This window comes from Pogoniulus pusillus, chromosome 35 (genome assembly GCF_015220805.1).
Source record: "Pogoniulus pusillus isolate bPogPus1 chromosome 35, bPogPus1.pri, whole genome shotgun sequence".
Lineage (NCBI taxonomy): Eukaryota > Metazoa > Chordata > Aves > Piciformes > Lybiidae > Pogoniulus > Pogoniulus pusillus.
In genome coordinates, this window is record NC_087298.1 from 9,679,988 (window position 1) to 9,704,868 (window position 24,881).

General features: G+C 44.6%; 2 protein-coding genes across 2 annotated transcripts in view; one reads left to right on the forward strand and one right to left on the reverse strand.

Annotated features, from left to right (window-relative positions):
* Positions 1–2,125: 2,125 nt before the first annotated feature.
* Positions 2,126–18,476, forward strand: RAB14 (RAB14, member RAS oncogene family). Its single transcript, XM_064170977.1, has 8 exons — positions 2,126–2,358; positions 10,120–10,178; positions 11,486–11,539; positions 12,955–13,132; positions 14,228–14,294; positions 15,164–15,251; positions 15,574–15,604; positions 16,404–18,476. Exons 2-8 carry the CDS (start codon positions 10,127–10,129, stop codon positions 16,579–16,581), a joined length of 648 nt encoding a protein of 215 aa, XP_064027047.1. The 5' UTR covers positions 2,126–2,358; positions 10,120–10,126; the 3' UTR covers positions 16,582–18,476.
* A 914-nt stretch (positions 18,477–19,390) lies between these two features.
* Positions 19,391–24,881, reverse strand: part of CNTRL (centriolin) — a 38,935-nt gene continuing 33,444 nt past the window's right edge. Inside the window, 7 exon segments of the mRNA XM_064170845.1 lie at positions 19,391–20,476; positions 20,734–20,925; positions 21,460–21,522; positions 21,627–21,893; positions 22,893–23,033; positions 23,289–23,494; positions 23,809–24,034. Of these exon segments, the coding sequence (XP_064026915.1) occupies positions 20,381–20,476; positions 20,734–20,925; positions 21,460–21,522; positions 21,627–21,893; positions 22,893–23,033; positions 23,289–23,494; positions 23,809–24,034 (1,191 nt within the window). The 3' untranslated portion in view covers positions 19,391–20,380.

Here is a 24,881-nt window from a genome sequence, read left to right on the forward strand (position 1 = left end):
GGTATTGCTAAACCTTGGAAATGATTCTGCTGCACAGTGCTGTGTAAAAGTTAAGGTCCTGACAGTGACTGACAGTAGTTGCACAATTGCAGTAAATTACTATGAGATTTTCTATCATTCTCCTGAGCTCTTGATTTTTAGTATTCAGAGATTGATTTATTTATTACGTAGATGAAAAAAGCCTACCCTAATTGTCTTCTGTGTTTTCCACCCTCTGTAAGAGGCACGTGGAGTGTGGCATTCATGGTAAGGCTTGAGTAATGATTAGGGGGTGAGTGAGTCACTGCAGAAAGCAGAGGATTCCCTCTACATTGCTACACTAAGAAGACAGAATTAGTAATGCCATAGTAATGGAGATGGAAAACGCCTATTCTGGAAAGGTATTTTCATAAGGATGTTAATCCCAGGGGTATGCTGCCTTAGGGAAAGCACAATTTGAACCTCAGGCACTGATATACAATGGAATCTGATGCTTTCTATAATGTGTTGGACTGAAATAAAATCCTTATTGTCCTCCAGTAGTCTGCTAGGAACAGAAATCACAGTATTTAGAATCAATGTCTAATACATATTTGAGCAGGAAAAAAACATTAGCTTCTTTCAAACACATTTAAGCCCTCATCGTCTCTCAATTCTAAAATAAGTGGAAACCCTCGACTTGCTTTAATTGAAGCTTTTGTGTCACTAGAGCTGACAAAGCATCCTGCTCCCTCTCAAAAGCATAAATCATCCTCTGAAAGCACGCTGGGTAGCTGCCCTCTAGCAGATCTTGTGGTAATTTCTCCTCAGATAGGATGTAACTACCTTTAACTGAGCTGTAGGCCCTAAAGCTTTCTAGAACTACAATCCCAAAGGGGGTTCAATTAAACACAATATAAAACTGGACATCTGAATATTAACCTGGAACACAGGAGTCTTGATTTTGGGCATTTAGACTCATTAACTCTTTCTATGACTTCTGTGTTCATGTAAGGCAAGTTTGTGTGTTGAGCTGAGAATTTAGGTAAGCTCATTGAATTAAGACTCCTTCATAATGTTACTTTTATTACATTTGCTTTCATCTCCTGAGCCGCTGATTATTTTTAGTCCCATGAGCTGTGAGACTTGTGCATCATTTGGCACTTTTAGGTGTTTTGTACTGCCTGCCACAGGTGTTTAAAAAGCCTATTAAACAAAAACCCACAAAGGTAAAATTACCAAACCAGTTAGAGCATTCATGGGATGTTGTAAAAGATACCAGCTGTAGTAGTATTATTAATTCTACTGTAAAGGGAAACTGAGCTCTCTGCAGCTTCTTACAACTTCTGCGTATCACAGAATCAAGGAATCACAGAATGGTTTGGGTCAGAAGGGACCGCAAAGGTCATCTAGTTCCCATATTGGCTTATGCTGGAGCAGAAATGTCCTGTGTGCCTGTACCTTACCATGTCATTCCTGTCTGTGTCTTCTCCAGGACAAACCACCTGGCGTCAGTGATGGGAAGGATTTCGTCGTTCTACAGGTACTGGTTTTACTGGGATTCGGAGGCAGAACAGGAAACATGGACGCAACCCTTCTCCGCAGCGCATGCAGTAAATTGGGAGTCTTTTCTTTTTATACAGTATTAATGTTCATGGCTCTAGAGATTATGTAAAGCCGAAATTGGAAGAGGATTGTGACAGCTGGGAGGGAGCTGCAGCGGTGACCCCCAGGACGGGAACACCGTGGGCCGAGGAGCACAATTTTCTGGCGGGCTGAAGCTCCCGGGGGCTACTTTGCTTTCCTTCCCCCGAGAAGCTGGGAAAGCCGGAGCTCTGCGCAGCGCTCACACCCTCACCCGCTCCGCGCTCCGCCTCACGGCCAGCCGCAGCACCTCCGCCGCCACTCGGTGCCGCCCTAAGGCCGAGCGGAGTCGCCGCCTGAGGGGGCACGCGCACTGCCCCGCCCGCCGCTGCTCTGCCCCTCCCCTCGGCGCGCGCCCAGGCAGCCGGGGGCGAGCGCGGCCGGCTCGTGCCCTGCCCCGCCCCGCCCAACCGGGCCCCTCCCCGCCGCGCGCTGGCAGGAGGCGTGTCGGCTGCGGCGCGCGGCCCCCGCGATTGGCTCCGACGCGGCCTCTCGCGCCCACCTTTGTGCAGCGCCGGCGCCCGTCGAGAGTGGGAGGGGAAACCCCGTGCGAGGAGTGCCGCCATCTTGGATAAGGGGGGGTGATGGGGGCGCAGTGGAGTCAGCGGAGCCGAGCCTGAGGGAGCCCCGGAGAGAGGCGGAGACCCGGCCCGGCCGTTGCCCAGCCTGAAGCAGAGCGCTGATAGTGCCCACACTGGGAGACCGGGCTGCCACCGACAGAGCCACGCTGCACAGCCGCCCGCTCCCCGAGCTCAGGTACGGAGGAGCCGGGGAGGGGCACTCCTCCGCCCGATCGGGCCTAGAGCACTAGGCCCCGTGGGGTTGCCCGGCTATGGGCGAGACCCACTGAGACGGGCATGTTGCCTTCTCGCTGGGGGAGGGGGCAGCCGTGCAGGCTCCTTACTGCCACCCGGCTTGGTAGACAACACTTCCTTCTGCTGCTGCCTGCAGCCGAGGCCTAGTTGGGGTCGCGCTGGCCGGCAGTGTGCTGCTGCCTATCTCCGAGAGTAACGTAGACAGGTCCCCAGCCTCGGCAGGGCTAGCCGCCCTCGCTTTCGGCAGCGAGTAGACCGGGGAGTGGACCGCTCGTCTCTCTGGGGCCGAGGGGGGTGAGGCTGACTGGGCAGGAGCTAGGCCGCTGCTGCACTGTTTGTCGCCACCGCCTCTCATTCCTCCTCTGCACTGCACACTCCCTGTGCAACACGCCACCACCGAGCGCTCCTGCCCATGCGGTGTATGGATGTATGCCCCCACACACACAGAGTGTTTACAGCGTGTATATATAATGCTGTGTATGTGACTGATATACAGTGTTATCTGCTCTTCTAATGCTAATGTTGGCCTGTACTGTCACTAACTTTGAGAGAAAAAAACTTTAAGGAGGGTTGAGGGGAGTGCCATTTCCTATTCGAGAAAACAACGAAAGTTTTCTAGTCTTGTTCTCCGTTTTCTTTTGTCAGTGATTGCTGGGGCTGAACAAGAGGAGTTCTTTTCTTTCACCTAGTTGTGTATTGCCTGTTGACAACACTTCTAAGGTTTCTGTATCGTCTGTGGTTAACTTCGTCTTGATTTAAAACTGTATCAAAATATACTTGCAGTAAAGCTCGTACGAGAAGTCTGCCTGCATTGGGATCTCTGGTAATTGGGGTAACCTCTGTTGCTCTGGAGGTTACTTGATATGAGTTTTGCTTTCTAGGCCCCTGAAACAGAGTGGATTTATGTTATATGGCATGTTTTCACAGAGGTAACAGTACCTCTTTGTGAGCAGGATTTACTCTGGTTGTCTAGATCCTGAATAATTTCAGCCCCTAAGTCAGAAGTTGTAATTTTTCTAGTAGCCAGATGTTTTCTTATGGAATGCTTTGGGTTTGGCATTGATTCCTACCGTAGTTTGGATTGAGGTTCTCCTGCACTTGAGCATTACTCAAGAACGGGAAGAAAATCCCAATGCTGGAGGATTTATGAAGCTATGTGATATTTAGTTATTATGGATTAAAAATGAATTTGCTAGCTTCTTGTAGGGATTTAAAAATGGCATAGATCTGAGTGGAATGAAGAAGCTCCCATTTTCCTTTTCAGTCTTATGAATAATCATAGAAGTTGTTGTGAAGGACAGAACTTTGACAACAAACCTGTTATACAGGAGGTACTAGGTTTTAAAATGTAAATAGATCATTTAAAATTACTTTGTTACTCCTCTGCAGCTAATGGAACCTGCTTATGATTGGTTCTCATTTCACAGTATCCTTCTGAAACGAAGGAGACAGGCCTTAACTTTGTTCTAAAATGCGTTTGTAACTTGTGTTGCTCCAGACAGTTACATGTTCTGGTTTGTTAGACTGACAAGAAAACTTGTCTGGTTTCTGTATATACTGCCTCTAAACTTATCAGAGTTCTATGGAGCTTGGTTTTCCTGCTACAAATACAGATTTATGCTACAGATTACATTGTTATAGAAAGAGGAGAATAGGATAAATGAGGATCTACAAACAGATGAAGAACTGTGGCTGAGAGAATGGATGTAGGAGAAAATGCTCTTACTGGTAAGGACAGGTATGGGATGTTTAATTTAGCTATGGTGCTGGGGTGTGGTTAGCTAAGAAATGAGGTGTGCATGTATCAACGCAGGAAGTTTAGGGAACAAAATGAAGGAACTTAATGGAGCAGGATGGGAAACTGTTCAAAGGATAACCAACACAACATGTGTGTGACTGGATAACTGCTGAGAAAAATTAAGCAGCTGGAGGTACTATGATGCCTTGACTTAAAGCTGTCGTATGGGAAGAGAAGTGAAGGCCTGTGAAGTCTTTAGAAATTCATACTAGGCCTCAGACTGAGTTAGGGTATTTTACATGACTAAAGAACATAGCAAATGCATTTCTGCAGGAACAGCTTGAAGTGGGGCTCTGCAGAGCTGAAGGTTGTTAGTCTGAGCTCACTAGCATGCAGACCTTCTGTGCTTCTGGAGAAAGAGTAACTGATCAGGGAAATAATAAGGAAATGCAAAATGATCTTCAGCAGCAGATTATAAGAAGCCTGCTGGGTTGCTGTCTGATCAAAGATCAGCCAAATTTACTGGCTTGTGCTAATCGGATGCTTTAATGAAATCCACATGGGGAAGGCTAGAGAGGATGACTCTGGAAGAGCTGAAGAATGAGTAAGGAACTGGCCAGCAACAAGTAATGCTGTTAGATGTGAAAATATTGGGCTGCTGGCAGGCTGCTAATGAGACTCCTCTGGGATCAGTCTCAGAAGAGTCCTTTATAAAGACAAGCCTGAAAAATAAACAAACTAATAGATCAGGGAACCAGTGGAGCAATCATCTTAAAGAGGGCCAAGCTCTCAACAGGTTTAGTAAGACATAAATGTCTTTGGTGTGTCAAAGTTGTAGAAATTTAATTGTAATTGACCTTGCATTTTGCTTGGATAGCAGACTTATGGGCGTATTAATTGATTACAAAACCATTGCTTCCTTCCAGTATAATGTGATTTTTTTACAGAAGACCACAACTGGAGTAGTTGCAAACTGTTTCTAGCAGACTTCTAAAGTAAGGTACCAGTTAAACTGGGTTTTGTATGCTTGACAGAAGTCTTCATTGGGATAGAGTACAATTATGAGTGGAAACAATTCTACCTCTTCACAGTTCTTCCTCCTTTGCTTGTCTCTTCTCAGTGTTCACTGTTGAACAACATCTCAGGTAATATGCAGGGAAATGAAGGAAGATAGTGCCCTGGGAAAGAGGGTAGATACCTGGTCATTTTGTGTAGATATTTAGAAGCTGTTACAGAGAATAGTTATTGGTTGCTTACAGTTCCTCATGTGTGTAGCTGTTGTCCTCCAAATGAAAAAACAGCTCTTTAAGAGTTGTTTCAGTTTGTAAAAGGAATGATGTGGTAGCAGTATCTCACTTCAACTGTGAGATCCGTTCCTGTTGCATATCCTTGAGGAATGACTGAAATAACACTTGGATGGCTAGGTGAAATACAAAATGCCTCTTGCTTCAGACTAATCAGTGGTCCTCTGGCTGCAAAGTGGTATCATTTTAAGGGAAGCCTGTAATAATTAGACAGTCCTAAGTTGGAAGCCGATAGCTGTTTTCAGAGGTGCCATCTCTGTGTACGCTGGCCAGCTGATGGTATTAACCACATGCAGTATCTAATACAAGCTCTGGTCTCTTCCGATAACATCCCTGCTTCTGGCTGAGCATACAGCTCTGAAATTTCTCCCATGTAAATGATATCTAGTGAAGAGTTAAAATTGACCCTGTCCTTGAGCTGAGCTAGAATGAGCTGCATGGCTCTCAGGAAAGTCAGTATGAATTTGATATTTACATTTATGTTATTCTGATAAAGAACATTATAGCAATGTGCTTCAAACAACCTTATCTCAGTTTGTACAGATGTGTGCTGACACTTGAAATATGGCTTCAGTGAGATGTCAAAATACCTGAGGAGGAAATGTGGAGAGACTAGAATCTCAGTAAGATAATCTTTAACTTTGTCTAAATAAATAGCAAAAGCATCTAAGGGAGGACTTGATACATGGAAAATGGATTGTGATGATGCTGTTCACTGTTACATTTCTAGTTCTAACTGTAATACAGAAACATACAAGGCTTTGAAACTAGCAGAAATCTGTATAGTGAAGTGTGATCCTCTGGCTAGTTGCCATTCTGAAGAAATGCTCTGAACTCCAGGGAAGTGTTGCCTCTGAACAGTGATCTGAAACTTGCTCTAAGCTGGCAGATGAACCTGGAAGAAAAGTGGCAGGTAGACCAAACATCCAGACTAAACTGTTTTTACTTTCTGTTAACAGTACATTCATGGTTGGTTAACTTCGATGTCATACTGTATAACAGCAGCAGTGGATGAGGTTAAGTTGTGCACACTCCAGTGCACCTTTTCCAGTCCTGTAGTTCTTAGTCCGCAGCTCTCCCAGAGAGGAAAACTGTAGCCCCCTATATTGGGATTGTTAGGAGTCACCTGTCTGAAGCAGACTGTGGAGACAGAACTCCAGTTTCTACAGATGGCTGATGCTGCCAACACACATTAACTCCTTGCGTTAACATGTGGCTAATATTTTTGTGCTTACACTATTCTTGTCTAGACTTCCTTCTTTCATCTGCAGTAAATGCTGAGGTTGTGAGTTCTCTAAGGCTCAGTTCTCACAGTGGCTTCCTATGTTAGTTGGTTGCATTTATGTTTCCCCATCAGCACAGAATCCTCCTGGAATATCAGTTTTATTCCAGAATCTGAGTACAGATTGAATTCCTGCTAATCCTTATTGGAATTTGAGTGTTTAAAAGTTTGGTTGGTTGGTTTTGAAAGAAGTTACCAATTCTCCAGAAAAGATTCCTGACCTTTGGTAGTAATTCAGAGTATTTCAGAATCCTTCCTGTAATGTAACCCTTGGAATAAGTGCAATACCCAAGCATTGCTTTATTTTCCAGTTTAACTCCAGAAACTCTGCTTAAACTTAATATCTGTGTTTCTGCAAGCTTTCAGTAAGATGTCTGTCAGACACAGTCACTTCTCCAGCAGCCTTCAGACTTGAGAGAAGGTCTAGACTGATCGTACCAGTGAATTTCTCTGCTGCTATTGCTATTAATAATCTGTTTCTTTAAGCTGTGGAGAGCGCGTGCTGGGTCTGGCTGTGCACAGCGGGGTGTGGGGTATCTCTCACCTCTTTTAGGGGCCTAATGTCACTGTAAGATTGATGGTGAAGTCTAAGCAGAGACACATGGGTCAGTCTTCTCTTCCTGCCTTTTTAAACTTGGTTGCCAAGCACAGAATTTGTTTGATTTGCTTTTTGTTGTTTGGTTCGTCGTTTGTTTTTAACTCTTGCTTTGAAGTGGGAACTGATTATGATGCATATGTAGCAAAGCTGAGACAGTTTCCTATTTTGTATTGAAATAGCCTAGTCAGACTTAAAGACTGTGATGAACATTGACATGTCTTATCAAGCAAAATCAGCCTGTCAGATAGAGATGTGTATTTAGCAGTAGAGATTCTAGTTAAAGAGACTCGCTTCACATTCAGTTTGTGATACAGCCTGCACTGAGTTCCCATTCTTCAAAAAAAAAATCTTCCTCACCTCCCAGTGATGCTGCTTAGGCACTTGGGTAGCCAGAGTGTTACCCTCACTTGTTAAGCAGCATTGCAAAGGCATGCATTCAGAAACGTGAAATGAGTGCTTGGCCAACTGGTATTATGAAGGAAGAGAGGGTCACAGCTCTCTGCAGGACAAGTTTCACAGGCACCACACCAATGGTTCCCTGCCTTGTGTGTGTTGCCGAATGATTCCTGAAACAGTGTCTCCATGCTGCTCCGTGCATTTTTCGCACTAGCTGCATGGGTTCTCTCAGTGGCTCAGCCTGCCTTTATCATGGCTGTGTTTCCTACAGAAAACAATCTGGTTCATGCTATCCTCATGAAGTACTTGCATATATAAATTCATCTTTCAAAGCTTACCTTTTTTTTTTCCTGTACTTCCACTTCCATACCTCATAATCCTTCAGTTTAACATTGTCTGCTAGCAAACCGAGCTGAGCTGTGACCACAGTCCGCCTGGCTTCAATTAAAGAGCAAGCAGCAAGATAAGTCTCCTGTAAGAACAAGTGCATTGGATCGGAAGATGCTCAGTTTGAGTCTTGCTATTGGGATGTGCTGCAAAATAGGAAGAACATAATGTGTGAAGATGTATTTGGAACATTTGGAGTATTAGATGTTTCCACAGTGACACTTTAATTTTGAACCCTGTATGGAGCAGGTGTTGAAAATAATCAGTGCACATATTCAAGCTCATACTAAAACTCTGGAATCTTCCACCTCCAGGAAATAAGGCAGTGAAGCTGCTGGCTGGCTTGTAAAGGGCAGTGCATTTTCAGTCATGGATGTGAATTCTTGCCCTGTACAACAAGAAGCGTCTGTCAACTGAGCAGTTACTGACAGAGACTGGAGAGGACAGAGGTGGTGTGGCATGGCTGTGTGAGATTTCCCTCGACTACAACAGAAAACAGTTTACTTGATTGACCTGACTGCTCTTGGCACTTGCCATGAAATTCTCCTGCCAACACAAGCAGAAATTACTATTCAAAATGGTCTTTTGTTTACTGTCTTGGATTAAAGTTGATTTAATTGAGTAGTCTATGTGTGTGTGTATATATAAGACTTAGTGTAGATGCTTTGTGTGCTGCTTGAGATAGAAGGGCTTGAGAGTTTCCATATCCTGAGCCAAGCACGAAGGCAAGGCAAGGTGCAGCTCAGTGACTGGCACACAGTAAACCCTTCTTAACTGCCTGTTGGAGTTGTTCCCCTTCCAAGGTCTAGATAAGAGCGTTTCCTTTAAACCTCTGCTGTGTACTGTGAATGAGATTTGTTGTCAGTCACTTTCTTATGACTGCAGTTCACTACTCTGGATTAATTGTGGTTGAGGAAACAGTACTTAGTTGTTGAAAAAGTTACAGGCCTGTAAGCTCTCCTGTATTTTTATCTTTACTGTAGTGGCTCTGTCATGTGGATGACACATGACTGATTGGAAAAATCTTTCTAGACTAAAGCAGTGTTCTTTCTACAGAGTACCATGTTTTTCTCATGGCTGGCTGCCATGCAGGAGCAAGGAAGGAAATGGTGAATTCCTAGTAGAAATTCTCCACTTGCATAACTGATCACACTGTATCTTTAACAGAAAACCTGGGAAAAAGCAGATGCTTTGCATCATTTCTATTAACTGGCAGTCTGGCCTGTATAGGCCTGTAATCCTGGTTACCTGTGTATTGGTTGGTAAGTCAGCTATTGCTGCTTGCAGGTTTACACAACTGAAGCCACTTCTAGTTCTTCCTCCTTAGAAAGCATAGGAAGACTTTGGAATAGTGGAAGTAGTCACCCCAATTTAATTTTGACTGTCACTTAGAGAAACTGCTAAGTCTTGCTGTAATGCCACTGTGCTGACAAAGCCACAGAGATGTTAACTAACTTCCTGAACATCTGATTTGTGGCATGGAGCAGTCCAGGCTCCAGTTAAGGCTACCACAGCATTCTTTTAAGTAATTCTTAGCAGTTTGATGCAAGCTGTGCTGTTTCCTTTGTTCCTGTTGCAAATCTCAAAGTGTGAGGTAATAGTTTGGAATTGCTGGTTTTGTTAAACCTCTGTGGACTTTTCTTTTGGAGCTTGATTTTGTATTTTGGCTACTCGGTGAGCCCTCTGCACAGGGCAAGAAGCTGCTGGAGCTTTTCAACAACTTGAAATCTTTTTGGATGAAAGTGAATGAGTATTGGTACTACATTGAGCATGTTTCTGCTCAGATGCCACACTAGCAGGGCTCAGGGCAAGCGGTGTGGGAGTTTTGCTGAGTGTCTCTGGCACTAATTTGGTGAATGGGGAAGTGCAGAATCCTGAACTGTGAATGAGTTGGAGGGGCAGGAAGGGAATTCTGTTTGCTTATATGAACTAAATTGGATAAATTGGGTTGATTCTGAGCAAGCAGCAGTTCTGATGTGTTCTATTTTTTGTTTTAGTGCCACAATGGCAACTGCACCTTACAACTATTCCTACATCTTTAAGTACATCATTATTGGTAAGTACTGCTAGGCACCTCCCTTTATGTCACCGTGTGTGTGCATGACAGCCTGCCTACAGAGCCTTGGACCGGGCTGGTATTGACTTTTGCTGCATGCTTCTTGTGGTAGTGATGCTTCCAGTAGTTACTTCTCCATCCTCAGTCCCTCACAGATCACCACACTTGCTCCAAAGTGTTTACAGCTGACAGTATAAAGGTGAATGTGTTTGTACGTTACATAATTGGAGCTGTGTGATTGGTGGCCAGTGAACTGGGAGTGGGGACAAGAGCAAGGGTCTTTATTGCTGAGTTACTGTTAATAATAACTATTCTTCTTAATATACATACTTCAGTATTCTTGAACAGCTGTGCTGCTAGGACCAAAGTACTTAGCCTTCTGCACAGCACTAGGAAAAGGCAATCTGAGCACATGTGCATGGGGTCCCTTTCTACTGAAAGTTTCTAGTTTAAAAAATGCTTAATCTGTTGGAAATTGAGGAGAACTTTAATGGAGGTCAACACAAATGGGATGTTGTGTTGCTTTACGTTTGCTGTAGCACTTTTCATTGCTGGTCTCAAAGGTTTTATGAATCTGTTGGAGATAGAAGTGCTAATTGGATTCTGTTGCTTTAGACAGGCTTACAGCCCTTGCCAGGCAACATTTCTGTGTTTAAATGTTGATTTTAGCTGCAGCTTCTTTTGGCTGTTTAGAGTCAGAGATTGATAGCATTTATTATTATCCTGGTCTTGCTGTGAATCGTTTAATTCTTAATGATTTTGTGCAGGTGTAAGTGATCTGCAGTCTTACTGCAATGGTTTGTAAGTCAGGCTGCTGTGAGGTCCTCAGCCTGTGGATAAGTTAGTTCTTAAAGGTCTTGCTATTTCTCACTGCTGCATTGTGTAAGTGAATCAGTGGAAGTGAAGCAACTCCTTCGTATGTTCTGGATGCTTGTCAGTGTTTTTGTGTCCTTACCAGTAATTGCAAGTAAGACAGGAGCATGGCAAACACTCACCATGTGTTTTACATTTCAGTTTCTTACAGGTCTACTTCTGATAACCTTGTGAAACACAGTTGTAAAGTCAGTACTACAGATTAAGTTCTCCTTTGAGTGTTCTGCTCCACCCTTGATTGCAGCCCTGTACCTGTTACCAAAACTGTAGTGTAGTAGTTGATAAATATAAGGACTGTAGGTGCAGAACACTGCCCAAGAGATCTGAGAAAGGAATGGCTGCCTGTGTCTGTGCTGTCGATTATGTGAAGTGAAGAAAATATGCTTGTTGTGACAGTGGTGTGGTGTCAGCTTTAACTATTCTTTCTGTAACAGGGGACATGGGTGTAGGAAAGTCCTGTTTGCTTCATCAATTTACAGAAAAGAAGTGTAAGTATTTCGGTTCACAATACTTATTCTAACTGGTGTGCTTCATCCCTCTTTCCTGCCTTTTTGCTTCTCTCATGCATGAGCTTTGTGTGGTGTCTGTCTTAATCTGTGTTGGGTTGGGATTGTACTTGGTCAGATTTTTTATTCCTCTTGATGTAGTTTGTGGCATAAGTACAACTTCACTCAATCCTTCCTGTGAGAAGTGGGAAGACTGTCTGTCTTTACAGCTGTTCAGGGCATTTTGATGTAGACCAGAACGAAATATCTTGTCTGAAATTCATGTTTTCAATTTTGATGTATCTTGGACATGAGCAGTTGGAGTTTTCAGTGCTGTCAGGGACTTTAAAAAGATAGAAGGGATTAATTTCTCTTTGTTTATAGACTTAATTAGCACTATCATTCTCTAGCTGCTGTGACTCATGACACTTGGTCTGCCCACTGTAATGGTGTTAAGGCTTACTGCACTCTCTCAACTGTGGCTTTTTTTCATATATAGCTACCATGACTAATTAAGAATTACCTTCAGTTGTTCTTAATGATCTGTGTGGCATTGGAGTTTGTAGCAGCTCTTGACTCTATTGCTCCCCACTGGATGGCTAAGCCTGTAGGTATTTATTTATTAGCACCAAGTTAGCCTTCATTATGTGCTACCAGCGATCTGGCAGTAAGAGGACAGGAGCTACAGTATAAAATATTTCTATTTTCTAGTAGAACTAGGGTTTTAACTGTGGTTTTTAACTTACAATCCTGTATCAGCCAGTTGTTTAATGCTGATTTACACACAGTCCTGTCTTGATGAGGATGTGTCTTGTTCTTATTCTATCAGCATTAAGCCAAAGCAGCACAGTGATCAAACTAACCTGCCTAAGATCGCAGCCACAAGACTGTCACTATAGGTAGCTTGAATAGCTACTTGTGCTTTCTGTATTTTCTTGGTCTTAAAGATGAGTTTAGTAAGATGAGCTTATAACTAGAAATATGCTTTTTGAGGGGGTTGATTTGCTGTGTTGATAGCTACTTCTGAAATTGGTCTTGTCCTGTGAACAGTCACACTGTTATCTATGTTGTTTCTGAGAGGGTACTTGTTTCTGAAGCTCCATTGTAGACTTCTATCTGTATCTTGGAATTTCCCTTTTCCTACTGCACTGGAAGACTTGGTAGCTTCTGATCTATATGGCCAAATAGCATCAGTGTACGTGCCTCACAGAGCAAGGAGTTTTATAACTGTTCTTAACAGCAGTTCAGGAAAGACCTCATTTCTAGTGAAGTGATGCATCTTGGGTGCTGTAGCTGCAGAAATGCTTTCTTAAGAGTCTGAATATCTAGGAAAGATAACTGAAAACTTTTAGCAGTGTTTTAGCAGGGAGACTTTGTACTCGAAAGATCTGACCTGTGCTTTCATTTTTCATGAACAGTTATGGCAGACTGTCCCCACACAATTGGTGTTGAATTTGGCACAAGAATAATTGAAGTTAGTGGCCAAAAAATTAAACTACAGATTTGGGATACAGCAGGACAAGAGAGATTCAGGGCTGTCACAAGAAGCTATTACAGAGGAGCAGCAGGAGCTCTCATGGTCTATGACATTACCAGGTAAGGTGCTGCTTGTATCTTCACTTTGCAGGTGCTTGACAAGCTCTTTGGGTACCACAGCCTTCTGTGTGTTGTCATCTCTGTCCTTTTGAGTTGGAGGACTCTGGATGGGTTTGTGTCCTTTTGAGTGAAGATTCTTTTTAGATAAATACTTTTAAGTATTTAAAGAGCTGAAAATGCAACACAGGAAATTATATGAGCTGATTCTCTTGGAAAATGTCACTGCTGACAGGCCTGAGGCTCTTGCTGTCTCAGGCTTTGACTGCCTGTGGTGAAGCCACTTAAAGAACTTGTTCTTAGAATCTGCTCTTCAGCACACAAATTTATCTCGTCCTGGGAGACAATGGATATTGGTGCTTACCTGGCAGGAATATTCTTGGAGCAGGAACAGGACAGAATAGTACCTCTGTTGCAGTGGGGTATGTCAGTATGTTAATACTATAGATGAGAGAGAACACTGGGGAAGTCTGGCCTCTGGACCTCTTTACAGGCTAGTCCTCTAAGAAAACAAGGCTTTGTAGAAGCTGTCCTGTCTTCCCTTCAGAGGTGAAAATTGGAGATGCTGCTGAAAACTGATCAGATAATGCCACACAAAATACTTCTGCTCCCATGTGTCTTGCTTCTTCCTTTGGGGTTATTCTTGATACTCTTCAAGGATCTTTTGGTGTTGGGGTTTTATCATAGTTTGGTTGTGTTTTTTTTCCCCTGCATATATGGGTGTGTTTCCTCTTTGCTTGAATCTTGAGTAAAACATCTTACACACTGTTAACTGAAGTGCTGCTCTGCTCTACAGTGTTGTGTAAGTGTACTTGACAGGAAATCCTTCATTTTGTTCTCTACAAAACAGATAAATATTCTTGTGAAGACAGTAAAACCAGCACCTCCTGATGTACAAAGTGTTTGTCTGTCCATCTAGGGTTGTAAAGGTGGCTTATTTGGATCAAGATCTCAACAAGCTGCTGCTGCTTTGTCAGGAGGTTGGGGAAGCGCAGGGGTGACAGGTGCTGGTGTGTTTAAGGGATGCTGACTGTGCTGGTGGCACTTGGGTACTTTAAAAACTGCTGCAGCTAAAACTGCTCACTTGGTTCTTTGCAGAAGAAGTACATATAACCACTTAAGCAGCTGGCTGACAGATGCAAGGAACCTCACCAATCCAAATACTGTAAGTTGGACTTTATTTAGCTTGAGAGCCAGATTGCTTATCTCTAAGAGGTGGAAGGCTCTAGCCAAAGTATCTGCAGTGGTAGCAGTTTTCTCTTAATGAAGATACCTGTCTTTTCTCCACTGCTTAGCTCAGAGTGATAACTCAATGTCCCTATTTTGCAGTGTGGCAGTGACTCTCTTCCCTTACTGCAGCTGGAGCAGGGGTGTGGGCTCCTGTGCAGGAGAGCAGTGGCTTTCTCTGAAACTCTGGTCACACACTCACCCTTCAGGGGCTGATTTGCAGCAGTTGGAGACAAAATTGTGGCTGAGCCTGGACAAACCTTATTATCTTTTGATACTGCTTCTTGTATTGTGGTAGTAATGAGGTGAATGCTGTCTCAGATGAGATTGGAATATAAATACGATCTTCAGCCAGATCTGACCAGATCTCCAGAGGGCTGGGGGATAAAGTTCTTCTGTGTCTCTTGACCATACCATAAAACTGTCCTTCAATTTCTTTCTCAGTGCCCCTAAAATCCTTTAATACCAAATTACGGGACAGCTCTGTTGTGATGAAAGAGAACTCTTAAATATTCTGCCTGGGTTAAGAGATGATTAAAGAAGTGGTTCAGAGTGCACTTCTTATGATTAAAGAGCAGGACCACTGCTTTTTAGCACCTCATCTCATGAGAACAGCCTAAAGCCCTTGAAGGAGCAGCTGGGGATGCAGTCCCTGACTGAGAGGGGTACTGCTAGAGCTGAGTGCTCTGAAGAGCCATGGCTTTTACAGTTAATTTTTTCTGCATGCCTTCTTTTGGGAGTTTTGTCTTATAATGAGGAAAATCTAATAAACTTTTTTCCAGACTGACTTTCTCTCTCCTGAACTAGGTGATAATCCTTATAGGAAATAAAGCAGATCTGGAAGCACAGAGGGATGTTACATATGAAGAAGCCAAACAATTTGCTGAAGAAAATGGTGTGTTAATGTTTCTCTTGAGCTGTTTGTTACCTTTCCTACAAGCTAGTGGTGTTAAAGTGTGCCCTTGGCATTGGTAGCTGCAAGCTAACACTTCAGTACATGTAATTATATTACTCTGACTTCTGTTCTGCTTCAGTGTGGCTTAACCCTATCTGTGTTTAGGTCTAGAACTTAGCCTGTGTTGATGTCTTAATTTTGTTAGTACTAACCAGTATTTTTTGACTGTGTCTTGCATGTAGTCTGAAGGTTGTAATGTAACTAACTGGAGGCCGTTAGAAGTATATTTTGCACTGACTCTTAAACCTCTATTTCTGAACAGGTTTATTGTTCCTTGAAGCAAGTGCAAAAACGTAAGTTACTTTTATCTAGAGTAACTATTAGGATATGCTTGAGAGGTATGTTGGTTATGACTAAGGAGAGTGTTGGGGTGTAGTAGGGTTTTACAAGTGCCAAATTCCTCACATATTTACAGTATCTGTAGCAGTTTCTAGCATGTCAGTGACAGCTTTGACTTAAAGGTAGCTTGGAAATTAGACCTCTTGCTACATTTCAGAGGAAGACTTGATGAATTCAAATGAGCTGTTTTGGTTTTTGAAGAAATTGAACATAGAATGTGGGTAAGAGTGGTTCTGAATTCCTTTGGACATTTGGGGTTGTGAGCAAGTTCTGCAGTCAACAGCCAGTTCCTTTGGTCACTGAGGGGAACCAATGTGCTGTATTTGTGGTTGGCTGGGGAGCTTGGTAGAACACAAGGGTTCAGACCTCCAGTGACACCAGTAGATGTGGTTCCAACTGGCACCTGATGTAATGGAAGCTTTTAGCAGAAAGGTTTTGGTTAACAGTGGCTCTGTCAAAACTTCTCTGCATGTAGCTCAACACCTCAGCTGATTCCTGCTGCTTGGTGTTTTGGCACCTATTTCTTGCTCCTGGCTAGTGCTGCTAGATTTAATGGCTGGGGAGTGAATTGCCCTGTCGAAGGTTGTCCCAGGGTCAGCCTGTCAGACTCGGTCAGTACTGGTAAGCTTGTCCTGCATATAAAGACAGGGTAGTGACTGCTGCTGCTTGGTGACCTGTCACACCCAGTGAGGGTGTACTGCCTGCACTGCTTTGAGGTGTAGCCCCAGTTAACTCCTGCTGCTCTCTTCATAGTGGAGAGAACGTTGAGGATGCCTTCCTGGAGGCTGCCAAGAAAATCTACCAGAACATCCAAGATGGAAGCCTGGATCTGAATGCTGCAGAGTCTGGTGTACAGCACAAACCGTCAGCTCCGCAGGGGGGGCGGCTAACCAGTGAACCCCAGCCCCAGAGAGAAGGCTGTGGCTGCTAGTGACCTCTGTTCCATGGCTTCATTTCTGACCTTTCACCTCTGTCTGAGGGGAGTGGTGCTTTTGACCCCTTCCCTGTCTTCTGTACATCTTACTGGGTTTAATTAAAACTCTCAGACAAGTTTAACACAGTACTAAACTGCTAAACAACTTTAGATGTAATCAGGTTATCAAAGGCAAGTAGAGTAATAAAACCTCTCCTGCATGGTAAATCTAGAAGTTTATTTTTTTCCTCCTTGATTGTCCTTGTGATAGTGTCACCCATGCATAATTTAAACTGAGCACTGATGCTGGACTCCTGATTTTACACTTTTGCAGGGCTTTGTCTTGTACGGTTTAATTTTATGGTTCTTTGGCCTTTCTTCCCCCACCTCCTAACTGTTTAGAGCTGTCCATAGTAAAGGCTAAGTTTTTGCTGTGAAATGAATTCTGATGGTAGCAAGGGGCTCTGTAACAATGTGCTTTTGTTGGAAGAACTCCCTGTGGTGTGTGTCTCGGGGGGTCGGGGTGGGCTGGCGCGGGAGCGTTGGACTCGCACAGGGAAGCGATCCGTTCATTCTTGTGCTCATGGCTTTCCATCCTTTTTTTGGCCACTTCTATCCTTTCCATTTGTTAACAGAACGTAAATATGTATAAAATTTGAAGGAACTGAGCTAACAGTTAAATACATCCTGTGTATATGATTTTAATGAAGAAATGATTACTGGCATTAGGACAGTATATAAGAAAATACCAGTTTGTACAGTCTGACCTATCCGTGACCACGCTGCCCCCCCCTTGTAGTACAGCAATCGGTGTGGCTGCAGATCACTAACATAGGCTTAAACTGCTCGATGTCAACAGTGGACATTGTGCTGGGGGAGCTCTAATCCCAACACAGAAATTAACACTAGTGGAGTCTGTCCTTCATCTCTGCACTGTGGTGTTTCCACGCCGTTCTCTTCACCCTTCCTGTGCAATCAGCAGTGTGCTCTAACCTGCTTCTCTTCGGTGGGCCTCTCGCGTTACTGGGCTTCAGCACCTGCCTTGCACTGTGTCCAAAGGCTGGTTCTCTTGCACATCTTCTGCTTTTGTACCTTTAACTTTCTGAATGGTCAGAGGCTGAACTGGACAGTCCAACAAGGCCTGTGCTCTCTAGGGATTTTTAACTGCTCTTGTATTTTTTTATAGCAGTTCCCTGTGAGGGTTTGAGGCTTGAGCTTTTTCATCAAGCTTTTGAGTGTGTCCCACAGGGGCTGACACAGCCTGCAGTGCTTGTAGGAAGGGGAGGTTCTGAGCGGTGACTGCACACGTAGGGGTTGCTGGGGTGTAAGGCTCTGTAAGCAGGGCTGATGTATCATATGGAGCTTCACTTGGAAGATGGCAGGGGATGAGTGCTTAACCACCATGAAATGTCTGACTGCAGTGCTTGAAATACAAAGTGGTCTCAAAATCCCTCTCTAGACACTAAAACTACAATGTTCAGACATGTAAGTAAGCAGTGGTACCAGAGTATTGTACAGTCAATGTTAAATACAAGCCAAAAACTGGAATGTGCAGACAATAGGATTTGGGTAACTTGTGCACTGTCCCTCTGTTTTGTCTGGTTAGTCCTTTTTTAAACTAATATTCTTAAGTAGATGGGTATGTCCAAGATCTACAGCTAATGAATGCATCCAGCTTAAACCCAGGTTGCACCACAAAGGGGTTTGCCCAGGGACCACAACCTGCTGCTGATGTGAAGTCAATGTTCTAATGACTACAGCTTGTTGAGGTGCAATACCTGTACTCCAGAGTAAGTTACAGTAGGTCTTCTGTTTCTGTCACAGAAAGGATTTGTTTGGACTGCTGTACTCATTTGATGTAACAATGCTATTAATCTAAATATTTGTAAATAAAGTACCTGTATCTAGATAAACTCTGCTGCTCTGAGTCATTTGCTCAGGCCCTCTGCTTACCGTGGGACTTCTGCTGGAGCCTTGTGCCATGGAGCTCTTTATCAGGGACTTGCTGCTGGATTCCACTCACCACAGCAGCTGACCTGTGGAAGCTGCCAGGCAGGTGCTGCTGCTGCCTGCAGTCAGGACTCTGGGAAAGGAGTATGAGCACTGTTGGAGGTTGTGCAAGGATTCCTTGTAATGGTGGCATTGGTGGTTTAACTTTTACATAGATCTTAAGTGTTTTTAAAGCTACACTGGCTGCTCACAAGGGATCTTCCAGGCTCTTCTAGAGCCCTAGACTTGGGCTGTAGGTGAAACAAGCCAGGGCTGGGCAGGGTGGTTTGTTCCTGGTGAAATGTGGTGTGGTTGTTGACAGCTGCTGCACAGCAAAGGTTTGTATTGATAATGTGGCTGAGAGAGGCTTTGAAATGGTTCTCAATCTTGCCTTGCTCAAGGGAAGACATGCCACATTTACTGCTGGAAGAGATGTTCCTTAGGACAGGCCTGTTCTCCATGGTTGTGTGTTGCTCTTCCAGGTAAGGAGGCCATAGGTCCTGTTCTCATGCCTTGTTCTTCTGCCTCAAAGCTCTACAAAGTGTTTTTTTTCCACTACTTTGAAGCAAGCTGCTTGTGACTTTGTGCAGAAACATTAACCATGGCCCCATGCTTCAGGAAAGGGATGCAGCCATGCCCTCAGTGAGAGACAGGCAGCAGGGAGCTTGCAGCCAGTACATTGTTTTTGTGTAGTACTGGCTAAGCAGTGATAGCAGACAGGTTTTACTTCCCCCCCCCGCCTAGGATCCAGAGGAGTCAGTTTACTGCTGCTACTTAGAGCCAGAAGCAACTTGACAGCACAGGATAACATCCTTGACAGCAACTTTACCACAGCAACAAAACCAACCAACGTTTATTTTTGAGTATTTCCTGAAAGTAAGTGTATTGCAAACACTCATGCACTTGACAACAGGTAACTGGAGGGACAGCTGTCCCTGTGAACAAGTTTCCTTGGAGGTGGAAACTAACAAAATCCTGCACTTAAATAGGTTTCTGACACATTGAAATTCACATTTTAAAATACTTTTAAACCCCAACTTGTATAAATCAAGCTCAGTTTCTCAGTCGTACCAAACTTCACAGTACAGAGCAGGCCCTGCAGCCACCACTGTGCTTCAGTGGCAAGCACCTTGGTTGAAAGGGCTGCAGAGGAGTGAGGTAGACATCTCAAAGGTGGTGACTGATGGCACAGGAAAGAAGCCATGCAAAGAGGGAAGGTCTTGGGGAATGGCCTCTTCAGCTGCTGTGCAGCACAGGCACCACTTCCAGCTGTGAGGAGACTGTGCCTGTCCCAACAGCCCAACTCCAAGAGCAGCTGTATCTCTTCTTGAAGCTTTGCTTGTCCATAGCAACTCCTGCAGTCATTTTTAATTGAAATCATTACAGAAGAGGTAAAGTACTAGGCTGGTATGGCAACTGAAATCTAGAGGCTGGGCTATACCTGTACTAGAATCAGAAGCATAACAAAGATGCTTAGGGAGATCCTGCTCTGGCAGGGGGGTTGGACTTCGATCTTTTGAGGTCCCTTTTACCCCTACCATTCTGTGACTCTGAAGGATGGCAGCAGCTTAGCACTTGAACAACACAGCACTAACTTCAGTGCCGTGTGAGACTCCACAGCAGCTCTCACCAGCAATCAAACATCGTAAGAGCAAAAAACAGCATCAAGTGCCAGGACACCAACCACGGGAATGTGCTCACTGGGAACTGACAGCACATCTGAGAACCCACACCTGCCCTGGGCTGCCACCACCTACAAACCTCAGCCTTCAGGATGCTCCTGCCTCAAAGTGCCAGCTGGACTGATGTCACATTCCCCCTCTGGGCTTCACTGAGAAATTCCTTCGGAGCAGGGACGCGTCGGTGACACCACTGGGATGCCAGCCTGCCTGCTGGGAACGTGGGTGAGGCTGGGCAGAGCGGCCTAGGGAAAGCAGGAACAGTGAGTCTGGGTGACAAAGTTGTGTCTTCAAGCAGCAGAGACTCTTGACAAACAAAAATGCATTTTAAAGAAAGGACCAAATAACCCTTTGAGGAGCACTTACCCCTTTCAAACAGGTGAGGCAGGGCCAGGGTAACTCAGTGACACTAAGTGGCAGCCCCTGCCCTGCCTCCACCACGGTGAGCTGCAAGTGATTGAAACCACCAACTCCACAACTCCCGGACAGTGCAGAGTATTACCTGAGGGTGTGCTAGATTCAGAGCCTCGTGGAGAGACCCGAGGCTGGAGCCCAGCGGATCTGAAGAAGTGCTGCTGATGAGGTGATGGAGTGCATCCACCTGTCGCTGCAGGCTGTGCAGGGTGCCCTCTGTTTGCTGCTTCCCTCGGATTAACACCTCCACCTGCTTGGACATGCACTGCCGGAGCCGAGCCTGGAGAGATCATTGTTTAATGACGCTCAGCCAGGGCAATGTAAGGCTGTTTAGAAAGTGTGATGAACTTGAAATGGGAGATGTGAAGTCTCAAACCACAAGCATATGGCAATGGAATTCTTATTTTAAAGTACTTCTCCTCCCAAGTTAGAAACAAGCTCCACTGCTATAGCCTTGGCCATGAACTGCTTGAAGAGACAGCAGGAGCCCTGTTCTGAGTCTGGCCAGCACCTCTGCTTTGAGTGATCACTGGTGCTCCTGAGCTGCCATCCTCGGGCTGCTAATACACCACAGAATGATGTAAACAAGGGAATCTTGGAATGCTCAAAAATCCACTTAGCTGTTAATTAATTCACTCATCTTGAGAGCATGCAGGTGCTGGGCTTTCTCTTACTGCTCCTACCCTGGTGCTAGGCATTAAGCACAGAGGGGACAGGCCAGAATTGGAGGAGGATTGTCCCACCCCAGGTTGCTTGGGTGATGTCTAAAGGGCCTCAGGGGGCATAGGGGTGTGACTGGGACAAGATGTGCCACCTTCAGTCGGTCTTCGTGATGCTGCAGTTTTTCTCTGAGAGCTTCTCCACGCCACTGCTCATCCTTCGGGAACAGAAGCACATTCAGTGTTGAGTGTTAGAGCTGCAGGCCCCAGCACCGCGCGCTCGGCCAGAGCATGAGCAGCAGCTGCTTTTTAAGGTTCTTACCATTAACAAGACTTTAGAAAACCTCAGCTTTTCTTCCAAGGAGAGGAGTCTTCTGTCAGCAAACAGACCAGTTGCCTCCAAGTCAGCTTCACACTGCAGACTGCCCTGTACTTCAGAAGATGCTTCCAGGTCGTCTAATGGTTCTGGAGAAGATGGGCTTGAAGAGTTAAACTCCATCCTGATTTCATCTTCAACCTCCAGTTTAAGCAATGCTGCTGCATTCTCCATTTCCCTTTGTCTACTTCCCAGGTCTTGCTGAGCTTTCATCTGCACCAGAGAACAGTCAAAAGTTACCAATGTACCAGGCAGGGTTTCCTGCACAACTGCCCAGGGCTTGCTTCTGAAGTGTTTGCATTTTGAGTACTGCAATCAGAAATCACAGCAGCTCTGAACAGAGCAGCTGTAGCACTGCCTTTACCTTTGCCTCTGTAGCCACTCAGGTGGTAAGAAGTTACTGAAGGGACCTTGCAGTTTTTGAGTTGCTAACAACATTCTTCTCTGAAATGCCCTGTTTTTAAAGGACTTAGAAACAGTTTATGAAGGGTTTATTACAGGACTTGAAGGTGGACCAGGTGGAGTCACCCCTTACAGTGACTATCAAAAGGAGAAAATGCTAGCCCAGGCTGGCACTAACACGTTGGTGAGTGCCCACTCGATGCTGGCAACACTTAGTGATCTGCATGAACTGTGACTCTGGTTACGCCAAGTTCCCATTACCAGACTTAGTAAACAGAGCCCTAAGTTCATGACTGAGTCAGTGCCTGGATCGAGCTGCTCTCAGATGTTGTGCTGCACTGGCTATGTATCTTGGGAGCACCAAAATCCAGTTACTCTTAACCAGCAGCCACCACCCTCAGCCCACCTCCACAGGGCAGTCTCCTCATCAGGCATCATTTCACTAGGCAAGAGGGACTGATCTATTTGCACTGGATTCAACAGTGTCTGGACTCCCCACCACAGGATGGGAAGGTAACAGTGTCCTTCAAGAGCTGAAGGATGAAATACTGCTGTAGAACCTGGCACCCTGCACTGAGAACTCCACATGTGACTGCCTGGCTAGAGCTGGTTTGTTCATTTTTAACTGGGATTACAGAGCTGCCTGATCCTGCTGATTGCTGGCAGAGCTCAACTTCTCCCAGGCTTGGCAGAACCACACAGTCTTTTTCAGTAGGTCTGTTTCTAACTGATACAGTAAGAAGAGATTCCAAATCAATACAACATCAATGCTTCCCCTCAGCCTGCCTGTGCTTAGCTACTGGGTGATACCTGGGTTTGGAGGTCCATGTAGTCTTGCTGGGCCTGGCCAAGGTCCTTCGTAAGGCACTCAGCTCGTTCCTGGTGTGTGCGCGCTGCACGCTCAGCAGCTGCTATTTCACTCTGCAAACAGGCATTTTCCTGCTTTTGCTCCTAGGAAATACAGAGAGATTCCCTTTCACTGTGAGCATCCACTGCAGGAAAGCCCACATAAGTTTCTTCAAGTCAAAAGGCACTGCAGAGGAGTAACTAGGGGTGTTCTGCTGCACCATCTAGAAATACCAGAGTTGGGTCGCCTCAAGTTCTGCCTAGCCATGAAGTTACACAGTATTTTGTTCCTCCTTTTGCCATTTTGCTGTTTAAAAATAACCCAAATCCCCAAACACTCTCCCCTCAGCCAGGACTTACCTGCAGTTTTCTCTCAAGCTGCATCTTTTGCATTTTCATTGCTTCTTTAAGACTCAGGATTTGTTTCTCTGCTCTCTTCCTCTCTGCTGCTATCTGCCCTTGGAGATGGTTTAGGTCAGACTTGGAGATTTCCAGTTCTTTTTGAAGAGTCTGTACTTCTCTGTTTTTCTGTTGTAATTGTAGTTCTTTTTCTGAGAGCTGATGTTCTGCAATTAACATTTTTAAAACACCCTTGATTAACAGAGACATTTCAGTATTTCATACTTCATACACAGTAAGCATTTTTCAGACACATGAATCTGCCAAGCAGTGGTTTGTAAAACCACTGACAAAAGGTGAGAGCAGACAACATCACTGGGCTTTAGAATCTCAGTTCTTGGAGAAAAACAGTTTAAGGTTGGCTAGGAGTCAATCCACATCCTCCTGCCTTCAAAACCAAGTGAGATGAGTACAACTGTTTGTGGTTTCTTTAGATTAGGACCCACAGATGGCAACAACTGATTTGTGCAATGAATCTTACTGCTTTTCCTGATGACTTCTTCAAGTGCTGCACAGTGGGACGACTCCTTTTCCAGCTTCCTGAGGTTTTCTTCTGCCAGCTTTACTTTTGTTAGCACCTGTTCCAGTTTTGTTTGTTGGTCTGTTAGTTCCTTTTCCAACAGCATTCTCTGGTCTTTCACTTCTGCAGTATATTCTTCCAGTTTTTTTCCTTCGTGCTCCAAATGTTGCTTGAGGCGATGAAGAATCTGCCAAAACCCCAGAACAAAACCAAAACAAAACCACCACTTCAAGCCTGAACTAGAAACAACTCCCTGAGAACAAACAGCAGCACCAAAAGACATTGCAGAAGTTGTGTAGCCTGGAGAAAAGGAGGCTGAGAGGAAACCCTAATCTCTACAATTCCCTGAAAGAAGGTTAGACCAAAGTGGGGGTTGGTTTCTTCTCCCCAGTAATGAGCCATGGGAAGATGAGAGGAAGTGGCCTCAAGTTGCAGCAAGGAAGGTTGAGGTTGGCCATTAGAATAAACTTCTTCACTGAAAAGGTTCTCAAGCAATGAAACAGGCTCCCCAGGGAGGTGGCTGAAGTCTCCATTCCTGGAGGTGTTTGAAAGATGCAGAGGTGTGGTGCTGAGAGACATGTTTTAGCACCAGCCTTGACAGAGTTAGAGAATGGTTGGACTCGTTATTGAAGGTCTTTTCCAAGCAAAATGATTCCACAGACTGCAAAGCACTGCAGTCTAATATTCCCTGCTGACAACAAATGTTTACCAGTTTTCCTTGCCTCTCATTTTCAGTATAGCTCCCTCAGTGCTCCTTTTGGTTAACACTTTGTTGAAAAACTCCTCAGCCACCAGATGTTAATTTCACTACAGGAATATATGATTAAGCCCTATTTGTCAAACAGCTGATGGGCTTGGCACAGAAATACAGCAGGACACAAGCTAGCTGCCAACAGTGATCCACTCAAAATCAAAAGGAAACTTCAGGATAAAGCCCTGGATGTTTTTATGCTTAGTTTTGGAATTAGAGAGTTAAATTTTGATTCATTTCAGAGTAAATCCACCCTATCATTTCAGGTACTCTGCAGAGGTTG